The sequence below is a fragment of the Gadus morhua genome, chromosome 5, assembly GCF_902167405.1.
Source record: "Gadus morhua chromosome 5, gadMor3.0, whole genome shotgun sequence".
Taxonomy (NCBI): domain Eukaryota; kingdom Metazoa; phylum Chordata; class Actinopteri; order Gadiformes; family Gadidae; genus Gadus; species Gadus morhua.
Window position 1 is genome coordinate 19,932,618 of NC_044052.1, and position 19,082 is coordinate 19,951,699.

General features: G+C 49.5%; 1 protein-coding gene across 3 annotated transcripts in view; it reads right to left on the reverse strand.

Moving 5' to 3' along the window:
• The window catches only part of actn1 (actinin, alpha 1), a 60,098-nt gene extending 47,454 nt beyond the window's left edge, over nt 1–12,644 (reverse strand). For all 3 annotated transcript variants that reach the window (XM_030356031.1, XM_030356030.1, XM_030356029.1), the window contains exon 1: nt 12,138–12,644. In XM_030356031.1, coding sequence (XP_030211891.1) covers nt 12,138–12,242 — 105 coding nt within the window. In that variant the 5' untranslated portion in view covers nt 12,243–12,644. The remainder of the gene's footprint in view (nt 1–12,137) is intronic.
• Between the last annotated feature and the right edge of the window lie 6,438 nt (nt 12,645–19,082).

Genomic DNA, 19,082 nt, shown 5'->3' on the forward strand with positions numbered 1-19,082 from the left:
CACACAAACATCCCCTCTCCCGCCACATCCCTCGCCTGGTGAGAGTCTGTGGTTCCCAGTCTGTTGGTTCCCAGTCTGCGGTTCTCAGTCTGTTGTCTCCGGTCGTTTCACACACGAGATCGTTTAAAATAATTACCCTGTGTTCTCCACACGAGACTTCTTCTGGCTAGGATGATTAGCTGCAGTAGCACTAGTGGGAACGGGTTGTCTGGGAAGCTGTTGGTTCCCGGCAGCCAATCAGGGATGAGCCCTGTTTGAACGGGCCAATAGCGGAACACAGGACCACCATCCGTGACAGGTCGTCAACAGCGTGTTTTTCCGAACGTTAGCTTGCAGGGCTGAAGAAAACGTGGTGCTAATCCTCCCTCAGCTCTCATCAAAGCGTACCTCTCTCCCCCTCCCTTCATCCCATACCTCTCTCCATTTCGCTCTGTTTCTCGCACCATATCTCTCTCATCTTTGTTTCTCTCTGACTCTTCCCCCATATCGCTCTTCATTCATCTCCTTCTCTCACCCCATATCTCTCCCTCCAGTCCTTACCTCCCTCCCTTGTTCTCTACTTCCTTCCAGCCTCTCTCCATCTTTCTCTCTCTCTCTCTGTCCTAGGCTGAGTGTTGACCATCATCAATTAGGCAGAGGCAGCCCTTGAGACTCGAGTGCCTTGCCGGAGGTCATGTGACCCGGGCCAGCCTGTAAGGTGAGCCGCTTTGAGCACCTGCTGCTGTTCAACAGAACTAACACTGTGAATGGATATCAGTCAGGTGACCAGTCCCCCCACAATGATATCAGTCCGTAACCAACCAGTCATCTGGATATCAGTCTGGTAACCAGCCAACCACAGCGATATCAGTCAGTAAACAAACCAGGCTCCACACAATGATATCAGTCAGTAAACAAACCAGTCTCCACAATGATATCAGTCAGGTAAGCAGCCAACCACAGTGATATCAGTCAGTAAACAAACCAGGCTCCACACAATGATATCAGTCAGGTAACCAGCCAACCACAGTGACATCAGTCAGTAAACAAACCAGCCACAACACAATGATATCACTCAGGTAACCAGCCAACCACAGTGACATCATTCAGTAAACAAAGCAGTCACCATGATGTAAGTCAGCAAACAAACCAGTCACCAAGCTATCAGTCAGGTAACAAACATCCCAAACAGCATCTCTCTCTCTCTCTCTCTCTCTCTCTCTCTCTCTCTCTCTCTCTCTCTCTCTCTCTCTCTCTCTCTCTCTCTCTCTCTCTCTCTCTCTCTCTCTCTCTCTCTCTCTCTCTCTCTCTCTCTCTCTCTCTCTCTCTCTCTCTCTCTCTGAACCGATCGATCAATAACAGATCAGATACTGATTTCACTTCCAGACGATCGATACTCGTTCCAGTTTAGAAAAAAAAGAGGAAGTTGGGCGATGTAGCGTAACGACCGGTCCCTCTGGGAGCATGACCGCCTGTCCAACGTGCGTACGGTCAACACAACGTATTGATCTGTACCGTCATAGAGATCCGATCAACTGGGTCGTTTCACTATTGATTGTTGTTGTTGTGGTGATGGCAGCTCTGTGTTGCCGAGCATTATGGGTGTTTAGGGACATTCAGAGTCGTTGTGCGTTTTGAAAGACATTTCAAATTTGGGGACGTTATCGATTGAGCCAATCAGAGCGAGCGCACAGCTAGCCAAAGCGTAGCTGACCGATATTCAGAAATACTGCTTCTTGACACATTAATCTGCCCAAAAATGCTTTTGAATATGCCAGAGGATAAGAGAGGAGATAAAAACCACAGTCTAGGGAAGCAAAGTGAAAAGACAACATTCTTCAAGCAGTTAACACCCACTCACCACCACAATAAAAGCGTATTACAAGGGGGCTGAGCTGGAGGCAGATACACAGTGGAGAACAAAATGACCAATTAGAGAACAGGATAAATACACAAATAAAAGTAAAAAAAACCACATTATTATTGTTGGGTTATGCAACGGTGTTGCTGGGTGCTCCGTGTTGGCTTTTCAAAATAAAAGCTCTTATTCCGGCCTGTTTGGAATGGCACAGCCAGGATGAAAACCAGATCCAGAAAGCATGAGGATGAGTTTCAAAGGAGTCGGGGGCGGTCTGGTGGGTGGGAGCGAGGGGAGGGGGGGGTTGGGGGGGGGAGGGTCTGGCAACCGAAATGGAAATATCAGTTGGCCATCTGATAAGCCCGGCGGCCATCTTGGTGGGCGATGATAAATTATTCACTGGGAACTGACAACGCGACAAAGGACGGGCCACCCGACATGCTTCCTTTGTGCTCAGACCTCAAAGGACTCCCTTGTTCTCCGGCATCTCCTCTCGCACCCGCCCCCCCGTCCTCACCTGCGTCCCCCCCCCCACCCCCCCACCTGACCTACAGAATGGAAGGTGTGGCCGACGCCGGCGTTGCCTCGGTGTCTGTTTACTCAAAGACGACTCCCTCCTCCTCCTCCTCCTCCTCCTCCTCCTCTAGGTAGCTAGCGCCAAGACGCGCCGCAGCTGCTGCCACTATTGCTGCTGCTGCACCCGTGCGTGCGGCGTGCACGGCGGGGCATGCGGGCAGCACGGGCCGCGTGTAGCCGCGACCACGCCCACATGCGTTGCCCCGGGCGGCAGAAAACGAAAACATTAAAAAAACGTCGACTTCCCTTACAGCGAGTTGTAGTTGGGGTTGTGTTGTTGGGGCGTCCCCGTATAGCGCGTACCATTGAGGCTCAGTCCTTACCGCAGCAACCACGGTTCGATTCCTGCCCGTGGTCCTATGTCTTCCCCTCCCTCTCCGAGACCTTCCGGTCTATCTCCCTCTACAAGAAAAGCCTGCAAAAAATAGATATTTGCCTGCCAACAGTGGTGAGTAAATAACAACACTATCAAAACAAAGAAAGACAAACAGCAACAAAGTAGACTTCTGAGTGTCGAGAGTTTGTCGTTGTTTTGTCGTCGTCGTGATTGACGTCTGAATCGCACGGGTACAGCGATGTCTGTATCCATGGGTACAACCATGTCTTTACTCATGGATACAACCATGACTGTACTCACTGGTACAAAGATGTCTGTGCCCATGCAGAGGAATGCGTGTGGTTTGCTGCGGTTTGATTAACAGTATTAGCCCAGGGCCGATGAGCCCAGGCCCCCCCAAGTGGAGACATGTGACGGCGTGGTCTGAGGTTCCGTTTCTCGACGGGTTCCAGACGGATACTACAGCACCCCCTTCCCCCCCCCCCCCCCCCCGTGTTCTCCTGACAGGAAGTGATGTCGTGACCCCTAATTCCACGCTGGAATTCCCAGCGCAGCGATAGGGTCGGCACAAGCTGCCGTTGCCGCGGGATACACGTTCCCCCGGGCGCTGCCGAGACCCCGGGAACGCTGTTTGTTTGATTTGGGCAAAGAAATTAAACGTCCACTCCGCTCTCCCCGGGACGGCGGGGCCCGGGAGTCGAACGCTTGTGAGAACGAAGCGGTTCTTGCCGGTGCCCCTGCCCTATAAAAAGAGCCGCTCTAGCAGGCTGTGAAAACAGGCCCTGGTGTGAGGCCCAGATGTTGGGAGCGGAACGTGAGAACAGCAGCCGCACAGCGAGCATGCGTCCGGTGCGAGCGGACCGGATCACAGACAAAACAGCCGTATCATCACGTGGGATCTGCGTCTAGCGAAGTTCAGGAGTCAACTGCGCAAAAACATTGAGGTTGTTTTAATTCCCAGGGCAGACGAAGCGGCTGTGACTGACGTTTCCCTCGCAGACGACACGGAAGGAAATGCTTCCTTCGTAACGCAACCGTCTAGAAATGGAGGTATTTGTGGTCCACCGAGGAAAAGGATTTAAAAACTACAAATCACCATGAAGGACAAGTCCCCTAAGGGAGGCAGGGGGCGGGGCCAAGCTGTGATCCAGGACATGAAGGCGGAGCCTAGCTGTGATCCAGGACCGCGGGGCGGAGCCAAGCGAGCCCAGGAGGGAGTAATTGAGTAATGGCGCTCGGGACATGCATTATGTATGCGTGTAGGAGTTCATGTAGAAGTCGTACGTTAAATAAAAGAACAGGCAGGACAGACCGATAGCTACTGTAGATCATCTGTCTAGCAGGCCGCCAGATAGACGGATACTGTAGGTGGATATATGGATAGAAACAGCTGACATAGATGGATACTGTGCACAGATAGATGAAAAGATAGGTTGGCAAATAGATATAGATAGAAAATGTACCTATATAGACATACATGCAGACAGACAGAGAAACTGTGGATAGATAGACAAATAGACAGAGAGATACTGGGGATTGGTGGATGAATGTAGACAGACGGAAATAGATACTGTGGATAGGTAGATGAATAGACAGACAGAAGGACAGACAGAAAGACACTGTGGGTAGAAAGATGAATAGACAGACAGACAGACAGACAGACAGACAGACAGACAGACAGACAGACAGACAGACAGACAGACAGACAGACAGACAAAGTACTGTGGATAGGTAGCTGAATAGATAGACAGACGGACGAGACAGCGAGACAGAGAGAGAGAGATTGTGTGTGAGAGAGGGAGGTCCAGGCTGGCGTGTACAGGGTTTTGCTGACCGCAGCGCTGCAGATAACGAGATGAATCGCCTAATTACTCGACGGGTCACCCCTGGCAGCGTGTTTACCCCTGCTCGGCTTTCAGCCGCAACAAAGGGGAGGTGGCCGCCTGGAACACTCTGCACCGCCGTGTTGTGGTTGCCCGCCGGCCTCGCCACACCGAGGGGTTGTGGCCGCCGCAGGCCTCGCCACACCGAGGTGTTGTGGCCGCCGCGGGCCTCGCCACACCGAGGTGTTGTGGCCGCCGCGGGCCCCGCCACAACACCAGGTTTAGAGCAGAGGACGGGACGTGGAGACGGGCCGGGAAGTGGGATGGACCTGTGAGCAAGGCAGTGCAGATCGGAATCCAACCGGCAGCCTCAACGAGACACACCGCTTAGATCAGAGGATTTATCGAGCCGTCCGTAAAGGTTTATTACTTAGTGAATGTTTAAAAAGGCCAAAGCACATATATTTGAATCGCACCCCGAAACAGTAACAGAATGCTATTGTTTTTAAGGCGCCACTAGGCTTCCACTACGTATGCGAAAACCCAAATAGTTTATTATGGCTCCATCCCGACCGTGTGTGGCCGTGTGTTTTGGGCTCAAGACGGGCGTGGGAGGCGTTCTGGATGGAGCAAAGTGCGGGACTAACACTTCTTCTCTGCTAGCGGGAGGCAGGGGGAGGGGGGCAGGGTACAACAGTTTGTCTAAATGAAAATGAAGCCAGCCTCCAGCGCTCAGCACCCAATCTCTCCGTGTCTCCAGCCCCGAAGAACTGATGCTGATGGCGCGGTGCTGAGGAGAGAGCAGGGGGGATGAGGAGGAGGAGGAGGAGAAGTGGGGGGGAGACAGAACACTAAGGAGCAGCAGCAGCAGAAAACAAGCAGACCAAATACTTGTGTTTTCTGCAGCGATGCGACACCAGCAGGCCATGCTGATGAAGACCTAGTCATGCAGTCTCTCTTCCTCGTCCATCTTCCTCAATAGAGATCATGACATGGGATACGTGCATGGGGCCTTGCCCTGATTGGCTGAGAGGGCTGCCCCCGGGCCTTGAGTCGGGTGTCGACAGTTGAAGCCCATTAGTCATAGCAAACAAGGGGCGAAGAGAGAGCAGTGGGCCTGAAGGAAAGCCCCTTCATTCTGACTATGACAAATTCTACACATTTGTGACATCACAAGTGTCCAATCAGATGACTGATGGATAGATCAACCTACTGCAGTGTCAGCCTACCCAGTGGGTTGTACCGGTTGACCTGGTAAACCCGGTCGGTTGACCTACCCAGGTAGGTAGATGACTTGGCAAGTAGGTTGACACGACCACTACCACGTGATGGCGCAAAATGGGTTGATTCTGAAATTACTTGCGTATCAAGCTGACACATGGTTTAAAATAAGGCGGCCATTATCCATGATACTGGGGCCGAAACAGGCAGGGAGGCAAAGAAACGCCAGACTTATCGCTGAGACACGCCACTTCCTCGCGTGTAACCGTCCACAAGTTCCGCGGGACGAGAGCAGCAGACGGAAGACAAACTGTCGGTGTTGAGCAGTTGGCAGTTTGACGTTTTCTTCCAACTGCCTCCGAGTTCGGGAGAAAAAAAAAAGGTCAAGACGCGGTTCATACGCTCATGTTAATGATGCCGGAGAGGCCCCACATCGAATGGGTTTGTGCCAACTTCGCAAGGGGCCTTCTCAGGGCCTATCGCTGAGCGCAGCTCCACCGGGGGAAGACGTGGTCTGCGGTTCCCCTCCTCCACTGCCCAAGGGCGCATGGTCGGTTGCTGGTGGAAGGAGACGAGGCTGCGGCTGATTGTATTTGCCCAGCCCTGCCTGGCCATTGGAAGCATTGAAGTGGTTTGAGGAAATCGGTTTAGATGGAGCTGCACAGGGTATGTCTAGAGAACATACACTCAGCGTGGAAACCACTAAGGGAGGGCGGATATTCTACTTCTAAGACGGTCAAAACCAAAGAGCGTTCTTATCAGAGCCAGAGTCATCCCATCACATGAGACGCAGTCGGCTGGATACAGACACACACATTTCCATTTATACTCATGTTTAATGTAGGGGGCAGAACAGACTCTTCAGCGCACAATGTCTTCGTTCAGCATAAGAGCAGCTTGCCAAAATCCTTGGCAGTGGAACGGGAATTCGCTCCTCTTTTTATTTTATATGCCACGGCCATCCTTCTTCATTGGCCACCAAGAGCACCAGGGTGCATCATGGGAGTGCAAGAATCTGATGACAACGCGTTTTCTGTCCATTGCACTCTTTAACGTGATCCTATTGTGGGCCATTATGCAATTTAGCAAATTGCTGCTGTTGTGTAAATCTGCAAATCACGGTGTACTGCGTAGCCTTCCAGGCAGAACTAAAACAAGGTGTTGGTCATTTACAGTTGGCTCAGTGTTGCATTTGAGTCATTATCCGGTCGCACATAAACCAGTTGAACCCCCGGTCTTACACTATGTGTATCATTACTCAACTTAATTTCCCCTTTTGCCATAATACCGAAATTAACTTTGTGATAGATGGTGTGAGCAGGAGTAGGTTTTAGTAGTATTTAAGAGGAAATTGTTACCAGGTGGGAGTGAGATTATTATTAACTCACTCTTGCTTGGAAAACACTCAGTCAGGGAAATACCAACTGAAACCAAATCAAAGAGTTGAGAATAAGGAACAGAACAGCAGAACTCTGTTTCTGAGTTCTAATCCCAAAGCTGATGCTTGCCTTTGTGTTCAGCTAGCATCAGAATAGAAGCTAGCGTTAGCCTTAGGTGTTACATTCTTTGAGTAGGTAAATTGTATGCCATTGTGTACTATGGTTTTACATACTATAACTTTACGTCATAAGTATAAGTTTACTATTTGTTTGTGTTTCATTGGCCCGGGTCAGACCATTCACAACGGTTGATCCAATATGGGGCTGGTTTAACACAACGCCCAATTGGAGCGCCGCTAAGAAATGTTCATAAACATCCAAGATGGATGCCGCCAATTTGTCCGATCTTTCGATGCTCTGATTGGTTTAAGGTCTATCCAATAGCGTCTAGACGCTTCTTCTGCACCTTACGGCCTTGGAAATCGATGACAAACTCAGAGGTTCCAGACTAACACACATATGCAAATTGGTCCTGCGATTCCAGGCTATATAATGTGTTATGCTGCCAGTAGCAACCAGCTCCTCCACCCCTGATGGTGCAAGAGAGCTGTTGAGGTTAGGTGGTGAACGGTGACAACTTCACTGATTACTCACTACAGCTTGAGACAAGCTTCCCCATTTCTGTCACATAACGAGCTGGTTCCGCTGAAATGTGAAATGTGAAATGTGAATTCACTGAGTGAGCATCACACCAGGCCTGGAAACAGGCTTCACTGAGCACCACACCAGGCCTGGAAACAGGCTTCACTGAGCACCACACCAGGCCTGGAAACAGGCTTCATAGAGCACCACACCAGGCCTGGAAACAGGCTTCACTGAGCACCACACCAGGCCTGGAAACAGGCTTCACTGAGCACCACACCAGGCCTGGAAACAGGCTTCATAGAGCACCACACCAGGCCTGGGAACATGGATTCACTGAGCATCACCCCAGGCCTGGAAATGTGAAAACGTGGATTCACTGAGCACTGTGCCAGTCCTGGAAACGTGTATTAACGGAGCACCATGCCAGTCCTGGAAACCTGAATTCACTGAGTGCACCACGCCTGGAAACGCGGATTCACTGAGCCCCACGGCAGGCCTGGAAACGTGGATTCACTGACACTACAGGCTTCACTGAGCACCACACCAGGCCTGGAAACAGGCTTCACTGAGCACCACACCAGGCCTGGAAACATGGATTCACTGAGCATCACCCCAGGCCTGGAAATGTGAAAACGTGGATTCACTGAGCACTGTGCCAGTCCTGGAAACGTGTATTAACGGAGCACCATGCCAGTCCTGGAAACCTGAATTCACTGAGTGCACCACGCCTGGAAACGCGGATTCACTGAGCCCCACGGCAGGCCTGGAAACGTGGATTCACTGACCACAACGCCTGAAAACGTGGATTCACTGAGCCCCACACCTGGAAACCTGGATTCACTGAGCACCACACCTGGAAACGTGGATTCACTGAGCCCCACGCCTGGAAACGTGGATTCACTGACCACAACACCTGGAAACGTGGATTCACTGAGCCCCACACCTGGAAACGTGGATTCACTGAGCCCCACCTGGAAACGTGGATTCACTGAGCCCCACATCTGGAAACGTGGATTCACTGAGCCCCACCTGGAAACGTGGATGCACTGAGCCCCACACCTGGAAACGTGGATTCACTGAGCCCCACACCTGGAAACGTGGATTCACTGAGCCCAACGCCTGGAAACGTGGATTCACTGAGCCCCACCTGGAAACGTGGATTCACTGAGCACCACACCATGCAGTGATTCACCATCGCTAACATTCTGCTTTGCAAACCTTTCCCGGCATCTCTTATGCCCAGCCTGACTCGGCGTGTTACTCTCTGTGCAGTTACACATCACTACACCGATAAAAACGCACAAAACGCAATTCATGCAGTTGAACTGATATGGCGATGGTTTGCTAAAGTTGATACTTGTCTTAGTACTTTTATTACGCTGTAAACATTTTTCAGGCTGCCATCAGGGTCCAAATTATGTTTGAGAATGTCTGCTGTATTCTGCTGGATCTACCACAAGGAGAGATCAAATCAGCAACTCTGGTTCACAAGGCTCAGTTTAGTGGAATAGGAAATTGCTTAACTATTACTATGCCCTGACTGGTACGGATTGTCTACAGGAATGAGGGTGTGTGTGTGTGTGTGTCTGTGTCGAATGTGTGTGTGTGTCGAATGTGTGTGTGTCGAATGTGTGTGTGTGTAATGTGTGTGTGTGTGTGTGTGTGTGTGTGTGTGTGTGTGTGTGTGTGTGTAATGTGTGTGTGTCAAATGTTTGTGTGTGTGTGTCGAATGTGTGTTTATGTGTGTGTGAGGAATGTGTGTGTGTGTGCATGGAATTTGTTTGTGTGTATGTGTCGAATCTGTTTGTGTGTGGGTGTGTGTCTTTGTGTGTGTGTTGAAAGTGTGTATTGAATGTCTGTCTGTGTGTGGGTGTCGGTGTGTGTGTGTGTGTCAAATGTGTGTGTGTGTGTGTGTGTGTGTGTGTGTGTGTGTATCAGTCGAATGTGTGTCGGATGTGTGTGTTTGTGTAGCAGGATGGGTATGGGAGGGCGTGATAGTGTGTGTGAGTGCTTGTGCGTACGTGTGTGTGGCAGGGAAGAGGTGGGGGAGGAGTGATTTACGGGCAGAGGCCAATCAGAAATCCATCTAATTTCCTTATAAGGGCATGCCTGGACAAATTAGGGCTAGCGGGTGGCTATCACCTGCACTCCACCTTCCTGTTCACCGCACCGCCCCAAGCACCTTCTCAGACACGACACCATTAGTAGACACAGCAGGAGAGAGAGAGAGAGAGAGAGAGAGAGAGAGAGAGAGAGAGAGAGAGAGAGAGAGAGAGAGAGAGAGAGAGAGAGAGAGAGAGAGAGAGAGAGAGAGAGAGAGAGAGAGAGAGAGAGAGAGAGAGAGAGAGAGAGAGAGAGAGAGAGAGACCAAGACAGAAGGAGAGAGAGACCGAGAGACCAAGACAGAAGGAGAGAGAGACCGAGACAGAAGGAGAGAGACGGGGAAGTGAGAGAGAGGAGGAGAGCGAGGCAGAGACACCTGGCTAAAGAGCCTGATGGTAAGATAAGCGTCTTTATGCTGGAGGTCAGGTTATGACTTGTATCATAGGTAAAGTATTCACAGGCTTCTTCTGCAGACCTCCTCGTGTCCATGAGAGAGACTGGGACGCCTTTATCATCCTATGCCTCTTTCTGTCTCTCTGTCTCTCTGTGTGTGTGTGTGTGTGTGTGTGTGTGTGTGTGTGTGTGTGTGTGTGTGTGTGTGTGTGTGTGTGTGTGTGTATCACTGTGTATGTGCATGTTTGTGTGTGTATACGTGTGTCAGAAGTGCATTCCTGTTTCGAATGGCTGTCCTACTCAAAATATCCAACCTCAAACTAGCCAACTAGCTTACTGTCTCTGGACAGCATCATCACACAGTTTTCTAACACACAGGTAATAAACAGTCCAACTCTGACATGATCCAGGTCACCTCAAACAGACTTCACTTTAAAGTCTCGAACTCTATCCAAACTATCAAGGAAGCTAGTCTATACATTTGATGCTGGTTAGTGGCGGATGCTTCCTATATTATAGCGGGTTTCTATCGGCGTCACCGCCTGGTCCCTCGCCTTCCTCCTCCACCTTTAAACCCTCCCTCCTCCCGGTAGCAGCAGGAGCAGCAGCAGCTCAGCCTAGCGATGACATAATTACAGAAACCAGAAACCGGAGCGCTTTCAAAGCACAAAAAAGACAAGTAGGGGAGAAAGTTTTCCAACTGCAGCCGAGAGGGGCCGAATATGACCATTTTTGGGCAGGCTGGCTGCCTCGCAAGCCCAGCCCAAACCACAGGCCGGGTTACTGGGATCCCACCGCCTTCCTCCGCTCCCCCCCTTTTCCCCTCAAAAGGCGCACGCAGTAAAGTCTGGGAAACAAGCGGGTAGAAAAATGTAACACTCATTCTTAAAATCAACACATCGGTATTCTCAGCAGCCAGTACGTCACTCGGAGAGTTCTGACATACACACACGACCGCCTTTTTCTCCCTGCCCCGGGGTGATTTGACAGGGGGGCAACGCATTAAATGCCTATAAAAGCCCCATAACATAACGTAACGTAAAATAACACAGCATGTAACATTTCACGGTATGGGACTGAAAGGGAGGCTATCACGACTTGGCCACCCGGATCCGACACAACACAACGACAATAGATACTTTGGGGCAACACGCGCGTGGCTTTTAATCCACGTCGCCTTACGTCGGGTGACAGGAGGAGGGGGGGGGGCGAGCGCTACGAGGGGACCCAGACGGGGACGCAGTCAAGCGCGTGGCGGACATCTGTTGCGCTGGATAAGTGGGCGTACTGTCCCGATGTAATTGCCTATACCCCCCCCCCCCCCCCCCCCCCCGCCCCACTATCTCAAGCCCCCGTCCCACCAGAGACGAGGATCAGCCAGTATCTGCCGCCGGCCGCGGGATCTTCCCAAACGGGATTTTCTTATTGGCTCAGTGAGTGTCTGTTCCAACACTGCGGGCCACTGATGCTGCCTCAGCTTCACCGAGGCGGTAAAGTTTTCGAGGCATGCTTTGATGAATGCAGCCTACCTCCATTAGGTAGCACCCAACCAAGCCTAACAACCCAGATATTAAGACACAGCAACGCAGAGGTTTCATAACAGCGCCGGGTCGTTGTTAGCCGGCCCGTTATGTGTTCATTAGTCCACACTACAGTCCAGCTGGGTCTCCGGCGGCTCCGACAGAAGCCCGACCCGTGGCCCGGCACAGTGCAGACTACTGCGTTATAATAGGCGCCAGCGGCTAACAAATACATACACACACACACACACGAACGCAGTGCACACACCTTCAACACACCCTCTAAGCTCCTCCACCCCTCACCTTTCTCTGCTGCTTCTCCCAGGCCGGGTCCAGCAGCAGGTCCCGGTCCCAGCTGTCCTCCTGTTGCATGTACACCTGGTCATCGTCATCGTCATATGGGTCCATGTCGCCGTGTTTTCCGTGCTTCTACGAAACGGACGTGTGTGTGTACGTGTGTGTGAGTTCCCTCTCCCCGTCTCCCAATCTCAGTTCTGTAGTAGCCGGTCCTCCTCGCGAGGCGGTGACAGGCTTCACGACGCGAGGCGCTCGAGCACCGCACTTCTCCCTCCGACGCAGACTCAAAGTGTGTGGATGAAATGAACGGTCCAACCTCCAGGCTAACACACCGCGACGTCCTGCTGCCTTCTCTTCACCGCTCCCCTGCTACTAGCTCTCTCCGCTCGGCTCCCTCAAGAGCTCCTGCACTCCCCTGCCCCGCTTTTTTAATCCTGCCCGTTTTTTTCTGCGGGAGTCCACCGCCACCCAGTCCGTGTAGGCAGGTCTGGCGAGCGGTGAGCGACGAACGCAAAAACTTTGCTTCAAAGAAAATTAAACCAATAGCGGACGCGGCGCGTTGATTGGCTGCGTGGGAGCCACAATACCCGCCTCTCTCGAGATTCATTGGCCCGCTGGGCTGTCAGCGACCGGGCTTATTAACGTAGGTTGAGCGTATAGGTCGGCCCGCCCAGACATCGATAGTTTGATTGGGTGCGTGTTTGGGGGAATTTATTGAATATCAAGAATAAAATGCAGCTTTTACAACCCAACCATTCAACACCCTCGGGTGGGTGGTGAAAGCCGGTCTGGTCAACGGGGAAAAAAAAGAGTTAAAAATAGATGAAAAGTATTACTAGTTGTGCTATGCGCAATTAAAGAAAAAGTCACATCAGCGGAGTGACGACATGCTGCCTGTGTGCAAGGGTTTGGAGGCCGCCTGATATTTGTAGATAACTGTTAATTAGCAGGCTATCCTGGTGTTGGTGATGGACCAGTTTATGGATATTTCTGAAGTGTAGACATCATTCCAGGATGTTCTGGAAGTTAAGGTTCGAGTCATCAGCAGCAGCGTTTGCTGGGCTGGCGATCTCTCCCCCTCTGCCTTCTATGGTATACCCACATATTTCTCTTCTCTCTCCCTCTCCCCCTCCCTCTCTCTCTCTCTCTCTCTCTCTCTCTCTCTCTCTCTCTCTCTCTCTCTCTCTCTCTCTCTCTCTCTCTCTCTCTCTCTCTCTCTCTCTCTCTCTCTCTCTCTCTCTCTCTCGCTCCTCACTCTCTTTTCCTCTCATTTCTCTCTGTGTGACACACACACACACACACACACACACACACACACACACACACACACACACACACACACACACACACACACACACACACACACACACACCAGGGCAGAGAAGGGAAAGATGCAGACACGGGATAGCCCCGGCACATAGTGAGCGCTCTACCATATATGGACAAACTTCCAAGGGCGAGAGTTTGGGAAAGTGATGTCACGCATTAGACAGGATGATCACAGGATTCGAACGTCCAGGGGGCGGGTACCTTTCGCCGTTACCAACGGCAACAGGTACACGCCTGCAGGGCGTTCAGATCGGCGATTGGTTGGTCGCGGAGCGAGGCCCTGCCCACTGTACGTCCAATCCCTTGGATCTTAGCAAGTCGAGTACCCGTTGAACTCTGCACAGAAGCGGTTGACTCTAAAAAAAACAAATACACGAACAACGTTGACATGGTGATTATTGAGAATATTTGGAAATACTTTTTTTCGCGCCAATTAAATACAATTTAACACAATCCCCAGATAGGCTACCTCAAGATAGGCCTAACCGCATCAAAAGTTGGGTATTTTTAGCCACAGGCGCTGATACAGTTGGATGGATGTCAAGGTATTTGAGTAGGGTGGAAAAAAAAACTATTATGGCTACCCCGCCCTTGGATTTAAACGTAGAATAAGCCTTAGATTGGACATTAAACCGCAACGCAGTTCCCCAGGGAGTCACAACAGCTGGATCATGATAGCTTCTGTACACTTCTGCGGTCCTCTATCTCTTCCTGCTGCTATGTCAACATGTCGGAGGCCTATCGTGCACGGCCCACATTTCCCTAGTCGCAGGAAGTTGTGTCAGGACTTGCCTTAAACTATGATAAGTAGGCCCTACCTGCGGCTGATATGATCAATGCTGCGGGCGGTGGCGAGGAGACGACCAGTTAACACTCAGTAGGCTATTCACAGCCTGTCGAGGCTCGGAGTTACAATGGAGAACAATAACACGACTGGGCCGCTCCAGGTGTGAAGACAGACTGCAGATTAATTCAACAGAAAGGTGTGAGGCGGAAGATAACTCATCCAGCATGCCCTTGGTACATGGCGACGGGGAAGGCTTTAAAAGCTTATTTCTTGTAAATGCGGTTTATATTCCTGTGCGGGGCTACTTAGCAGTTGAAGGGGCATTCTGTTAGACGATAAAAGTATAGGTGGTGGATTAGTACTATAAGGGGCCAACATGTGAACCTATAAACCCTGAGCACGCCCCCGGTGCATTATTAAAGCGTGATAATATGCAGTGGACACGCGCGTCGGCGGCGCTAATGTAAACAGCGCTAACCTCGCGCGCCGCGGACAGTAGGCCTATCCCCATTCAGAGGCGATGCTCATGGGAACCATGGCGCTCAAATGAAGGGTGGCCGCTTCCGGTAGATAAGTGACGCTCTCAAACCCAGTTCGACCCACACTGTAATAAGTGTGTGTGTGTGTGTGTGTGTGTGTGTGTGTGTGTGTGTGTGCACGTACGTAATGTGTGTGCGTGTGTGTGGGGGGGGATTTGTCGTGTGCGTGTGTCTGTGTGTGTGTGTAGGCTACCACTACCAGCAGTCCGTGTGTTTTCGCGTGACGCGTGGCTTCCCTTCCTCTCGAGCGGTCATGCTTCTCATTGGGCAATTACTACGGCACCTTGCTGGGTGACCACTATGACATCATCAGTCCTCACTGTGTCCAGGAATGCGGACTTGTCTGAGGGGGGCGTGGCCCCCGCAGTATTCCATATATGGGTGTTTAGTTCAGTGTGTGGTTGCCCTCGATCCAGGACTTTGTTAAACTTCATTCAGACCCCGAGCTGAGTTCAGTCATGTGCTGATATGCTCAGGAGCGAATGACTCAACAAAGATTGTGTGTGAATGTACTGTGTAATATCACTCATTGTTATGAGTGCTATCCTTTATGACATTGATCTGAATTCACTGTAAATTGCTTTGGTTAAAATGACCAAAAGTAAATAGAAAATGTAACAGCATCCAGTCGACGTGTAGACATCCTTGAGCAGGATGCCCCCTGACACCATGCAACACAAAAGACACACACTCTTGGAGTAACACAGCCGTGTAGACAGGAATGACTGGTGATGAAACGCTGACCAGACAGTGGAAAAAACACTTTAATGACGGCAAGAGAACGAATTCTCCAAGTGTCAAAGCAGTGCCAAGCAACTCTCTCACGAGTCACGACACACAGGTTTGTTCAACTGTACTTGGCTTGTGTGCTTGTGTATTGGTGAAACACCTCCTCCACCACCCCATCCAGTCAGAGATGATCTTCTGCAGTCCGGTTCGGTCCCAACCGTGTGGGGTAGGGGGTACACCTTAACTCACAATCCCTGCTCTCATATTGAGACATGGATATATATATAACATTACACGAAAAACCAAAACCTAGCATGAACATGCATAGACCCACCAATGGCATTGTACAACAGTGGCTCAGCCTGTGTGTAAACGTATACGCTTGCGTCTTCTTCACTCCTCTTCCTCTTTCCCATCACCCTGCTGTGAACGCAACAGGCGGGGGGCTTGCGGCGGTGAAGCCCCCTGCTGTGGGTGTGTCAGCGTGGGTGGGCCGCGACGTCTCTCTGCCCCTCGTATTTGGTTCCAAAACAGTCGTGGTGTGCACGGAGACTACTATAGAGAATACTAAGAACCATTAACAAATAGTTATGTTTCATCTTCGCACCGGCGTTTTTTTTTTTAACAACTTAACTTACTCGACGTGTTTCACTCGTCATGTCGTTAGACCGAGGGACCCCCGTTAAACACATCATCGGTGGACGAAGGGACCCCAAAACTCAGAGGCCCCTCTCAAGGCTTCTCCCCTGATGGCACTTAATGTACGCACTTGTTGTACGTTGTACGTTCTGGCACTTAGTGTACACACTTGTACGTCCTGGGACAATTGTACTTAGCATTGTGTGTAGCATCTTATCCTAGCTATCTGTTGTTAACGGGGAATGGGTTAACCTAACATTTTTTTGTGCTTGGTACGTTTCTATGAACATCCTTACCGTATCCACAGCGATATTGTTTCTCCTTCTTCTAACAAATCTTATATAAAGTCAACAAAGACTTAACAGGGCAAAACGGATCTCTCTCTCTCTCTCTCTCTCTCTCTCTCTCTCTCTCTCTCTCTCTCTCTCTCTCTCTCTCTCTCTCTCTCTCTCTCTCTCTCTCTCTCCGATCACTCAAGCTTCGCGCAGCACCAGATAGGAAAGAAAATAAAATAAAAATGAGGGCAATATCACCGGGAACTTGAGGGTTAGGGATGGTAGAATGCACAGTGCACTCAAGAACCCGCTTACGATAAAAAGAAATCCATTCTGCAATGAACCTGCAACTATTTGATCCTGAGCATTGAACGTGAATCTTCTCCTTCTGTTTGTTTTTCCTAGTGATGATTTCTCTTCTCGCAGCTCCACCTGGTGGTCGGAGTGTTACCCACAAGGGAATGGACTTTCGACTTTCCCACTGGAATAAAAAGTCTAGCATACTTTGCTTTCGCTTATTTTAAACCAATTTTCTTTGCCAACTCACATAAGGGTTGAATAAATGATCCTCCAACTTGCTGAATTATATACCCCGTTATCATGCCCTGCTAAAGAAGTCAAACATGCACAGGTACAGCGGCCCTTTATGAGTCAATTAATATAAAGAAAAAAGCCTGAAATAACGTGTTTGTAAATGTTTTGGTTGAGGGGCAGTCAAGGCCAGAAAGAAGCAGCCTGAACGAAGGGAACCATTGAAGCAGACCTCTTCAACAAGTTTAATTTAGGATCCATTATGTCGGGGAGTTGCGTTCTTTACAATAAACACGCAGACGTTTGCTTCCACGACCCCACGCCTAATGACATGAGGGCAAACATTAGCCAAGCTTAAAGAGGACAAAAAGGAATTATAAAAACAAATTATCCCCTTCGAGAGAGAGAAAGAAACCCACCATAATTGGGAGAAACCAAAGCGCATGTTCTGACGGCACCCCTCGCTGTGCGAGAAAATCCATTCACACAAAGCGATTCGTCGAGGGGGGGATCTCAACTAAATTTAAAAGCTATTTTTTTCTTGATTAATAGAAAATCAATACAATTTCAATTTCTGTTTCAGCACAGAAATCTTGTAATATCGAATTTCTGTTAGGTCAGAATTACTTCCTGGTGAACCACTGAATTATATCTCCAATGATATGAGCGTTATAACACAGCCGTGATCTGAACACTGATATAGTCCTTTTGACCTCTTTTTCTTTGGGGCGGCAGCCACTTTACAGCAACGACAACGACAGAGGTGTTAGCAAGGACTTTTATGCAACATGAAAACAAATTCCATTGCATTGTCAGACCATAAGGGAATACTCTGTCAGGCTACTTTGGGTTGTATATCAAAACGCGCCGCTAGATGGCGCTTAATACCACATTATTAGGCAATGAGGATTATGGATCACAATTCTTGACCCAACTAAATTCCTTGAATTCAACGTAGGCTCAGTTGGGGACCCTAGAGTCTTATGGGATGCTGTTAAAGGTTTCATAAGAAGTAATGCAATACTGTTTTCCTCAGATTTAAGTTAGGTTAGATCTGCCAAATTAAAAACTCTAGAAGCAGACTTTGCTAGAATGGACTCCATTTTGCAAAATAACTAGTCTAAACAAACAGCATCTCAACGTGACATTATAAAGAAGGAAATAAATTATATCTTAAAAAGCTCAGAATTTGTAATACAAAGAACTAGACAAAGCTACTATTTCCAAGGGTCCAGACCTAGTCACCTTTAGCCATGAAAATCAGATCTAGTGAGCACTTTGCAGATATCCCGTCCATCGATGCTTCCGATGGAAACATCATAACTGAACCTAAGCAAATAAATGAGACTTACCGCTCCTTTTACTCTTAATTTATATCAGTCACAGATCAAGCTGGACAAAGATAAGTGCAGCAACTTTCTTGGTCAATTATATTGACCTCAGCTTGCAGCAGGTGACTGTACTCGCCTGGATGACCCGATTTATTTAGAATAATTGAAAATGGCTGTGTTTATGCAAAGGAATAAATCCCCAGGTCTGGATGGGATACCACCTGAGTTCTATGTTACATTCTGGAGCAAACTTGGTCCACTACTATTAGACATGATTACAGCCTCTTTAGATAAAGGCGGTTTCTCAAGAGATGTAAATATAGCTCTGATTTCATTACTATTAAAGAAAGACAAGGATCCAACAGAATGTCAAAATTATAGGCCTCTCAGTTTGTTCAAATCCGAACTTAAAATTTACGCAAAGGTGCTTGCCCGACGTATTCAGGACTATTTACCAGAACTAGTTAACTGTGATCAGACAATCAAGGCTAGCCGCAGATAATGTAAGACGTCTTCTCCAGGTAATAGTTGCTGCAAGTGTCAAAACAGAACCTGCAGCTGTGCTGTCCCTTGATGCTATGAAAGCATTTGACAGACTTGCATGGGCCTTTTTGTGGTCTGTCCTGGAAAAAATGGGTTTTGGTAAAAGTTTTATACATATGGACAAGGTACTGTATTCTAACCCCCCAGCTCTCGTGCTCACTGGGCAATTATCTTCCACACTGTTTCCGGTTACTAGATCTTCCCGCCAGGGTTGCCCTTTAAGTCCGGCACTCTTTGCACTTTCCCTT